Source organism: Drosophila albomicans, chromosome 3 (genome assembly GCF_009650485.2).
Source record: "Drosophila albomicans strain 15112-1751.03 chromosome 3, ASM965048v2, whole genome shotgun sequence".
Classification (NCBI taxonomy): Eukaryota; Metazoa; Arthropoda; class Insecta; order Diptera; family Drosophilidae; genus Drosophila; species Drosophila albomicans.
In genome coordinates this window covers 34423546-34434215 of record NC_047629.2, presented here as the reverse complement: position 1 = coordinate 34434215, position 10670 = coordinate 34423546, and the positions used below count along the sequence as shown (strand labels likewise).

The 10670-nt window shown below is 38.3% G+C and overlaps 3 protein-coding genes across 3 annotated transcripts; all 3 read right to left on the bottom strand.

Annotated features, from left to right (window-relative positions):
* Positions 1 to 1149: 1149 nt before the first annotated feature.
* On the bottom strand, positions 1150 to 4424 carry LOC117566464 (ionotropic receptor 75a). Its single transcript, XM_034245995.2, has 6 exons — positions 4328 to 4424; positions 4027 to 4202; positions 3489 to 3973; positions 2292 to 2904; positions 1551 to 1831; positions 1150 to 1495 (listed from the first exon to the last, which is right to left on the bottom strand). Exons 1-6 carry the CDS (start codon positions 4422 to 4424, stop codon positions 1282 to 1284), a joined length of 1866 nt encoding a protein of 621 aa, XP_034101886.2. The 3' UTR covers positions 1150 to 1281.
* A 138-nt stretch (positions 4425 to 4562) lies between these two features.
* Positions 4563 to 7128, bottom strand: LOC117566465 (ionotropic receptor 75a). The gene is made up of 7 exons (XM_052003563.1): positions 7041 to 7128; positions 6810 to 6988; positions 6412 to 6753; positions 6192 to 6328; positions 5182 to 5791; positions 4840 to 5117; positions 4563 to 4782 (listed from the first exon to the last, which is right to left on the bottom strand). The coding sequence occupies exons 1-7, from the start codon at positions 7126 to 7128 to the stop codon at positions 4563 to 4565; spliced, it is 1854 nt and encodes a 617-aa protein (XP_051859523.1).
* Positions 6889 to 10337, bottom strand: LOC117569406 (ionotropic receptor 75a). The gene is made up of 7 exons (XM_034250542.2): positions 10244 to 10337; positions 9953 to 10131; positions 9553 to 9903; positions 9349 to 9485; positions 8300 to 8906; positions 7310 to 7859; positions 6889 to 6988 (listed from the first exon to the last, which is right to left on the bottom strand). The coding sequence occupies exons 1-6, from the start codon at positions 10335 to 10337 to the stop codon at positions 7347 to 7349; spliced, it is 1881 nt and encodes a 626-aa protein (XP_034106433.1). The 3' UTR covers positions 6889 to 6988; positions 7310 to 7346.
* Between the last annotated feature and the right edge of the window lie 333 nt (positions 10338 to 10670).

The following is a 10670-nucleotide window of genomic DNA, read 5'->3' as shown; positions in this document are numbered from 1 at the left end:
TTTATTAAAATAAAAGTGAAATTATTCACAGAGCAGAACAAGTTACAGTTGCCATGTAATAAAACAAGAAAACAGGGAAAGCGAGAGAGAATCAAAAACCAAAACATGTTATTGACAACTGCCACGCAGGGTGACTGCGATAGGGTTACAGTGTCGGTATGGGGTACATAGCTCTGTTGCCAACTCGATAAAGACAAGTAAATGTAGTAAATAATTTACAATTGGGTGTCAATTTGTCGTTCAATGTAATGTGCAAAGATTGACAGCGTTGTGCTACAAGTTACTATATGGGGGTGGACTGATGACAACAAGATTGAGCTGGCAATTTGTCAGCTCAACGGCAATTTGTCATAACAGTTGCCTGCTCATGAGTCAGACAGTTGAAGTGGTAAGCGGTTTGGAGAGGTTCGTATTTATTCCGGTTTATGAAACAAAAATAATAAAAATTAAAAAATGTATAAATTTATTGACCATTAATTTACCCATTTAAAGTAATTTTAAGTGGTATATAAAGTTGTGCTGCTTATGCGAACAAAAAATATCCGGATACATTGGCATTAATTGGTGCCCTGTTTTATGGTTTCGCAACAACGTGCCACAATTTTCCGATTGTGCAACTGAAATGAAATGGTGTCAAGTATAGCCCGCAGGTTGCCACATAAATCACGTGACTCACTGCGAAATCCATTATATATAAATATGAAATGATTGATTAGTTATGTCTGGGTGATAAGAGAGAGAGGAAGAACTTGCGACAAATCCGCTGTCAAGGTTTCATTCAAAGGTTGCGACAAGCGGCAATTGCCAAATGCTGATAACCGTTTAATCTCTTAACTGTGTTCTGTGGCATCCACACGTTGCAGTCTTCCATTTTTTGTTGACTCTTTTTGCTCGTTGTTTGGGCATAAAAATGCAAATGGAAAAAATGGGAGGGTGGTGGGAAAAACGCAGAAAAATCGTAGCCCAAAATACGGCAAACCGGGAAAAGTTTTTAATGCAAATACGAAAATCGCATGAAAACATGAAAACGTGGTCAACGCAGCGAGGCGTGCATGGCAATTGCGCGGGCTCTCAGTCCTCAGCCCCTCAGTCCTCAGTTCTGACAACAGGAAGTGCACGGACAACCGGGTCGGTGCATTCCTGCATAATTTTCACAGCGGAAAAAGTTAACGCAAAGTGCTTTTATTTTGATTCCATTTTTGCATAATAGCTTAAAGCCATGACGTGCAGTCGAGCTGCTTCAAGGTGCAAGAAGACACATAAAAAGTGGGTGCAAAGTGTTTAACGTGCACGCTGCACATAGCGCTCCCAGGCGAGTTCCAGCAGCAACAATAGTAACACCAGTACGTAGCCACAGATGAGCATAAAGAACAGCGGCGCCACATACTCCATGCCCACGGTAATGACAAAGTTCTGGGCATAACAATGCAACTTCATGCGTGCCCAAATGTTGCGATGCTTGCGATAAACTCCCGACTCCAGAACGCGCAATAATCTAACGAATAATATTCAGTTAGTTGCATAGTTTCGATTTAAGCCAAATACTTTACTTGAGGCGTATGAGCTCCTTATAACTCGAGTTGCGATGCAGATGTGTGTAAATCAAGAGTTCGGGACGAAAGAGTATCTCATTGAGGTCACAGATCTCCTGCTGCGTATAATAATGCTCCACATAGGCATAGCCAGAGCTGGCTTCCAGTACATACACATAGCCGGGTCGATCTCTTACGCGTAGTACGCCCTTCTCGGCGGTTATCCAGAGTTCCGGATTATTCGTTTGTGTCTCAATTTTGAGCTTACTGAACAGATGTATTTCAGGACGTAAAGAGTACTAGGGAAGGGCATGAATAATGAAACTACAGTTTTAGCCAGCAATTGAATGTGAACAAATATTATACTAAGAGCTAGAGCATAACTACAGTTTCTAATATAAAGGGTCATTAGTTAAGAGTTATAGTAGATATTTTGAAGAAATCCCCTCTTATTTCACGCTGAAATATAAATTGCTGCATCGTAGCTCCAACTGTTTAGTTATAACAGAAGTTAAGTAAATCAGACCAAATAATTTGATGTATAATAATATACTGACATACTCGTATGAAGTTAGATTTTGGAAATTACGATTAGCAGTAGAGTAGAGTATAAATTTTTAAGAAACCCCCTCTTATTGCACGCTGAAAGTGTTTCAATTATCTTCTCTACAAATTACAGCCTCATAGTTCTTACCGTTTGGGCTGTGCGTTGCTAATACAGTCAGTCAGTGAGTATAAAGTATTTAATGTCAAACTCACATTAAGATAACTTTTCGTAAACGAGAGCGGTTCCAGGCCCACCTCCAGGGAGCTTTCTGCCAGCTGTTGCATTGTCTTGATGTCCGATTTGACGGGCGAATTTAAAAGCGAAGAAACCACAACAGACGTATAATAGTTATACATGATGAAGCTGATAAGGAACAGCGCAAAGTAGGCTAAACGTCCGCCAGTGGAGCGCGGTATTAAAGCAGAACTTTGACTGCAAGCTGCACCCAAACTGATCAGGATAGTGGTCAGCAACGAGGGCATATAGTTGAGATGGCGGCGACGCGGCATACGTTTGTATTCCACATAAAATACCAAATAAAGCAGTAGGGCAATTAGCAATAAGAGAGCACCAAACAGATACCAGACAATGGCACTAAAGGGCTGCAGAAAGACATCGCCACGTATGCCAGCGTTGTGGGGTGTGCGAAAGATACAAACGGAGCGAAAGTAACCCGTCTCAATGATAGCCGACATACGCTTCAGGCGACCCTCGGTGGCCAAACAAGGAGCCGAGGCAATGTCCGCAGTCTGATCAACCACAGCGCCCACAGAGCCGCCATTGATATCACTATAACTCCAGCGATCCGTAAAAGTGTAGTTCATGCTGAAAAGGAAGGATCAGTAATACAGCTCTTTCAAGTAATGTAAATAAAATAGGTAAGATTTCTAAAAAAAAGAAATATTAAAATGGAAAATAGAACGGAAAATAATTCATAATAAGAATTAAAGTTAGTGCGGGTTTTTGTAATCAAAAGTTTCTGTTTTTATATTTTCTCCTTATTAAGTACATTGCCAATAAACATAAAAGTAAATTCTTTAAATGAAAATCAATGAAAATTTTAAGAAAATTATTAATGCAAAGCCGTTTATTCAAGTTTTGGCTTTCTACATTTGTTCCTTGTTAAAAATCTATAAATTAAAAGAAATAACTAAGTTGAAGTCAGGATTTGATGCTTCATATTTGATCCTAGTTTATTTTAAACATATTACAAATTAAATATCAGTAAATTGAAAGAGAAAATTGAACAAATTAAATGTATTAATAAAGAAAAATTTACCTTAATCAAAATTTGTCTTTCAACATTTACAACTTGTTAAATAATAATAAATTAAATGGATAAATCAAGCACAATAGTAAATGAAGATATTATCATATTGTAACTCTATTAATATTATTTTCAATCTCACCCGCACTGCAGAATATCCTTAAGCACCAGATTGATATGAAAGCCAAACCGGGCTATGGCATCGATGTGCGTGTTGTTATCCTGGCTGAGGTAACGTATCAAACACTCTGGCGACCAGGTGATGGGTCGTTGAGTCACCACAGTGGCCACACGCAATACCACATCCCGAAGCTGCTCTCTGTGGCCATATTTGGAGCGCAGATGCAAGGTGCTCAAATAACACTTCAATGTGCACTTTGTTACATTGCAGTTCACTTCGTAGTTGCCAGTCATGTTGAGTTTTCCACCAATGTGATTGCCATTGCTATAGACATCATAGACCGCGTAGTTGGTGTCTCCATTATCAAGTAACTGCTGCTTCACGTAGTCCACATTTGCATCTACAGATAGATTGAAGGGTGCAAAGAATTTGTAGAAGCCAAAGCCAGATAAGCTGTCGTGTAGAACCCAATGATAGTGCTGATTGTAGAGCTGCGAGTGACTAGCCTGAAAGGAAATTTAAGAGAAATATGCTTTTGAGCAGGAAATTTACAATTTACCTCCTTTAAAAGCGCTTCACTACGCACACACTGCAGATCCACATAGATAGCTAAAGTGGGCTGCTGATGATCCAAATAGCGCTGTTCCAAATGCTCCCAATTCCAGTCGTTCAAGTGCACAAATTGATGATAGATGAGTTGCGGCGAATTGTAGATTTGTTGAGCGAATTGTAAAGCTACAATTAGATAAGAAATAAATAAAATTATTGAGTAATTCATTAGTCAGTTAATCACTTTTAAGAAGCTGTAAAAAGAAAAGAAATAAATAAAATTATTGAGTAACTTATTAGTTAGTAATCACTTTCATTCCTTTGCCAGCAGTGAAAGATGACAATGAACGTGATGCGCGATTGTAGCAAATTGTACAGCACAAAGTTGGCCAAGTGCAGCAACTGCATTTTCTTTATTGTTGACTTTTGAGCTTCAGACATCTTTCGGGGCTTTCCTTTTATAGTCAAAGTCGTTGGCCAATTTTCCTGTCGCCTGTCAGCTGCATGTTTGTTTTAAATTGCCAATAAATTAGCGAGCCACTTGCCTTAATTTCTTCCTTTGCGTAACTGTCGTTTATGCCACAGTATTTCCAGGCCCAAAACAAACAAGCAGATGATATACGCCATGAGTAGTAGAAGAAACAACGGTCCGGCGGATTCCAAGCCCACCACAACGGTGACATTGCTTTGATAGCAATGCAGCTTGTTGCGCACCCAATAGCGAAAGTGCTTGAAATGCACTCCAGTCTCCAAGAGGCGCAATTGACTAAAAGACAGAATAATAATTTATTCTTTTATAATTAGACAATTGTGTTGCTCTCACCATAGTTTGAAGAGTTCTGCAAAATTAGATGTTTTCAATATGATTGTATTGGCGCTTGTCTCATCGCGCAATAGAATTTCATTCAGCTCGCAAATCTCGTGGGGCAAATAATGTTTTCGTACAAAAACATATGCGCTAGCTGATTCAGCTATGAACACAAAGCCAGGATGATTGCGAACCATCAACACGCCCTGCTCTGAGGGCAACCAAATGCGTTTGGGATCCTTGTTTAAAATCTTGTTGAGATACAAACTGCGTATATCGGGAAATTCAGCAGTCTGCCAAATGAAGCAATGAAGCATATGATTTTTTGATAACTTAAATAGATCACTGTTAACCCACCTCCACATAAACTTTCGTATAGATGGTGGGCTCAACAGCCACCTCCAGATTGCTATCTGCCAATTGTTGTATGGTGCGTATATTTGATTTGGGTGGTGCTCCTAGCAGCGTGGACACCACTATTGATGTATAATAGTTGTACATTAGAAAGCAGGTCAACATTATCGCATAGAAGACCATGCGACCGCCCGTTGAGCGAGGGAGTAGCCAAGCGCCTTGAATGCAGGCTGCACCAAAGGACAGAAGGCAACTGGTCAACAAGGATGTCTCCATGCTGCTAGCTCGACTTAGACGACGCTCCAGCAGAAATGTCAGCCACAGCAAAAAGCCAGTAAACAGCAGCAGTGCGCTAAACATAAGCCAAACCGTCCAGCTGAATGGCTCGAGGAATTCCGTAACACGCAACTCGGCGCCAGCTGAGCGTGGATTTCGAAACATGCAGACGGAGCGAAAGGAACTGTGCCAGGTCAAGGGCCTAAAGTACTTGGTGCGTCCCAAGGTGTATAAAAAAGCGGTGGTTGTCATATCAACGCTGCCATTTATCAAATCCCCAATGAGGCCGCCAGTTAGCTCCGAGTCCGTCCAGCGATCGCGAAAAGTGAATGAAAAGCTAAAATTTATATGACAAAATATGCTTAGGGATTTTAAGTAAGAATTATGACTATCTGAGTCATAAACAAACTTAAATACAAAATATTTGTATATCAATTTTGATCTAAATTTTTTCAAATAAATAATTATTGTATTTATTGTAGAATAATTATTAATTTCAATCTTTTTTTTCAACATCAAAATAAAAATTGAATGTTTGATTTCAAAAATATAAAAATCCTTTTATAGTAATAGTTAAATTAACAAAAAATAATAAAAAAAAATAATTGAAATTGATATATAATATATATTATAAATCAAATAAATAGAATATTTTTTGATCAAAAAACAAACATCTCTTTTACCATTTTTGTTAATTTTTTATATTAAATCACTTTTAATTATTTAATGCAACTCACTTGCAATCTAGTAAGTCCTTGAAAACCTGATGCGTTTGATAGCCCAGCCTGGCATATGAATCCTTGTAAATATCATCAAGACTGCTTAGAAACTCTTTTATCTGCTCCTCTGGGGAATCTACAGGCATCGCGGTGATCTACCATTAATATAAATTTGTTTAATCGATGAGTTAGCATTAAGTTTATTTAGTTAAGAGATTAAATTATATCTTGTTCTTACTGCTGCATTTACTCTCAGAGTAATGCCAGTGAAATATCTGCGATTTTGCAATCGAAGTCGCAGATGAAGATCACTTAGATATCTCTTGACGTGGCAACCTCGCTCATTGCAAACAATTTGCTGATCGATGGTTATGTTTAGCTTACTGCCCAAGTGTTTGGCTTTATTGTACAAATCGTAGAGTATAAAGCTGGTAAAATTTGCCTGAGGTTCCACATAAGTTAACTCGCTGTTGACATAAAGTTGTGCTTCAGCAAATCTTTCTCGCAGTTGTTTTAAATCAAAGTTGCGATCGATGATAAGCCAATGATAATGATCATTAAATAAGCTTAGCGTATTGGCCTGATATTAGAAATGAAATGTTAGTTTAACAAAAATTTAAATTGAAATTAATTTACCATTTTCAACACTTCTTTACTCTGATCACAATTGATGTCAAAGTAAATGCCCAGCTTGATGATTTCATGATTAACGAGGTGTGCTTGCAAATGCTCCGCTTGAGAGAAAGTTGCATTAAGATCCAAAAATTGATTGAATATCCCAGAATTATGTGCTAAGTGTGCCAGTTGAAAGAGTGCTGTAAATAAACAATAATTTAGCATAATAGTCAAATTTTAAATTAAACTCACAATTAGCTGGCCAACAGTGTAGAAATAAGATATTATTCAACTTGGCAATATGCACAAAATAATAGATGATAAATTGAATTGTGAACATGATTGCACCTCAATTACAGCTAGTTAATGACAAAATCGTTTAGCTCGCAGTGCTTTTATAAGAACACTATAAATCATCATAAATTTACCGTTGACAAGTTAATGGATGCGTGTGGCTAGTGAGCGACAGCTGAAAGGCAGGACTAACTAATTGGCCAATTATTAAATCGCTTGATACTTACCTACCTAAAAAACTACATTTTAAATTGTATATTCTCCTTACTGACCACCGATCGAACGCTGCAAGTGGCGTCTACTCAGATATGACCATCCCAGCTCAAGCATTAGAATAATAAATGAGAGAATATAGGCGGCCAGCAGAGCCATAAAGAGAGGTGCAGCATATTCCATGCCCACATTGATGACATAATTGTTGGAGAAGCAGTGCAGCTTGGTCTTCGTATAGAAACGTCGATGCTTCTGGGTCATGCCGCCCTCCAGCATGCGCAATTGTATCTGCTTCAACAGCTCCTTGTATGTTGAGTTGCGATGCACAATGGTATAGACAGTGCTCTCCGGACGAAAGAGGATCTCATTCAGTTCACATATCTCGTGGGGCATGTAATATTTCTCCACAAAGTTGTAAGAGAACGATGCCTCTGAGATGAATACAAAGCCAGGTTGATCGCGAACTCGCAACACGCCTTCTTGAGCCGAGAACCAAATGCTGCTGGGATTGCGACCATCAACTTTACGTTTAACCAAGTTGATGATGTCGGCACGTGGTGAACTCTATAAAGGGATTCAATTTTATGAGAAACAAGTAACTACAGTCGAGTGTTCTCGACTGTGAGACTGCGTTTTTGCCTAAACAAAAGTATATCTTAAATAACTTGTAAAATTTTCAACTGATCGCAACCAAACTTTCAGGAATCATAAACACTGTAATTATTATTAACTGTACCAAAAATCTTCCTTAAAATTTACGCTTGTTATTTGATTTGTATGAAAGAGGGGTGGCAAAAATCTGAAACAAACTTGATTTGCGTGCAAACATTGTCCAAATAAATTATAAATCTATCTCATATAGTTTTTGAGATCTAGGTTTCATACGGATGGATGGACAGACAGACGGACATGGCTAATAGGCTAAATAAATTAAATATAGGCACATAGTTATAGTTAGAAGGGTAGCGGGCATAAATATTGTAATTTACCCCAGAAAAACTTACGTTTAAGTATGCCCAAGTAAACGGTATCGTTTCGAAGCCCACATCTAGTGAACTGTCTGCGAGCTGCTGTATGGTTTTAATATTGGAACGCACTGGCGAACCCAATAAGGTGGACACCACAATCGATGTGTAATAGTTGTACATGAGAAACGAGGTCAGCATGAGTGCTATGAACGCCAGTCGTCCGCCCGTCGAATGTGGAATCAAGTGAGAGCCTTGAATGCAGGCAGCGCCAAAACTAATCAGGCAGCTGGTCAAAAGCGAGGGTATATAGGCCAGATAGCGTCGCATCCAGTGATGCTCCAGTCGAAATATCAGCCACAGCAGCAGGCCAGAGAACACTAGCAAAGCAACAAAAACGAGCCAAACACTTGGTTTAAAGGGCTCGAGAAAAACGCCAGCCTTGATGCCCGCATTGTGTGGTGTGCGAAATATGCAAACCGAGCGAAATTGTCCAATGTCGGTGGTGGGAAAGATCTTCTTTAGCCGTGCAGTTGAGAGCACAAAAGCTGTGGTCGATAATTCCACATGCTCGTTGACCACTTTACCCATGGCACCGCCAATGGTATCGTTGAGACTCCACTGATCCACCCAAACATTGGTGACGCTGTCAATGAGAAAGTCGATCAATATTGGAATTAAGTGTGTATTTTTTTATCAGAAACAAAAGTACTTAAATTCGAGATAAATTTAAAAATATGATTTGAATCTTAAAACAAGATTTTTATAATTTTAAAAATATTGAAAAGTATAGTAAAATTGATTATTGATGAAGGTGTGCATTCATAAAAGCAGTAGCTATAAAACAAAAACTAAGAAAGAATATATTATAATATAATAAACTGGAAATTTGTATCTTGATTTAAAAATTTGTGCTGTCCATTACATTTTTAAACTTATGCAATACTATTTGAAGAACCTCCAATACACAATTTTCCTCAATTTGTTGGTTAACTTTAAATTTCTAATCTTGGTTTAATTTTGAAAAGGTTTTAGTTGTATATAATAATTTATGGTTGCTTTTAAAATGTTTTTTTCTTTCAGCTTACTTGAATTGCAGCATTTCCTGCAAATGCAGATTGTTGCGATAACCCAGACGAGATATCCAATCTACATGAGCATCTTGCTCACTGTTCAAAAAGTCGAGAAGCACTTGTTCGCTTGAGTTCAACGGCAACACGGTGACCTTTAAAGGAAGTCTTTATGGTCAATTCTCTTAGTGACAAAAAAACTAAAGGCAATCTCCAACTTACCAACGCCACCTGCCTGAAGGTAATACCCTCTAAATTACTGCGCTGTTGTAGCCTGGTTCTTGTGTGCAACTCACTCAGATACTCCTTGATTTCACAACTGCTCCGATTACAGTAAACACTCTGATCGATGGTAACGTTGAGCTTGCCTCCCAAATGGCTGCCTCTATTATAGACATCATAGAGTGTAAAAAGGCTGCCATCATTCGATTCTTCCGCTAATTTCACATAGGTGACATCAGCATTAATGCTTAGATTTGCTTTGTTGTAGAGTTCTTCCAGCTGACTCATGTTGCCTACTTCATCATAGAGCAGCCAATGAAAGTGTTCCGTGTAGAGACGCGCTTGACTCGACTGCATAATTTTTGTTGTAGTTAAAGCTAAAAAGAAGTGAAAATCTTACCTGATTTGTTATGTAGGAACTGTGACTACAGCTTAGATCTAAGAATACTCCCAGTTTGGTCAAATCGCTATCCAAATAATCCTTGTGAAAGTTAGTCAATTGCTCTTTTTCCATATTGAGATTAACGAATTGTGAGAAAATGTAGTTTTTCGAAAATAGTTGTACAAGTGGCAGAAGAGCTGAGTCAAAAATGAAATTTAAAATCGATAGTTAATGGATAACGAATCAAAATGTTTAACAAAATTTTAGTACCTGCTAAATTTAAATATTGTAATATTGCATAATATTTACCATACTTCTGCGCACAATGAAATATAATCACATCTCTTAGGTTCGCTTGCAATAAATTGTAAACAATAAGTTGAAATAGCGCTAGATTTGCCATGTTTGACTTTTGACTGTGCCAACAAAAGCAGAAGTTGTGCTTTTTATACCTTGCCAAAATAATTCAGTTATATAAGAAAGTAATTCTAGTTAATTATCGTAATTGAGAAATTTGGGCTGTCAACGAAAATGCGAGTTTGATTGACAGTTTAGTTACGCTTTAAATGGGGGCAGTGTTCATGCAACAGGTGCTGCTTTTTTGGGGGCGTCATAACAAACAGCACGTGGCTTGGCAATGCGCAGGCGCCAAAGTTTAAACGTAAACAAGACGAAAAAAAACTCAGTCAGATATTCATGAATGAAGCGTTGTTACACACGCCTCCACTTAGCCCCC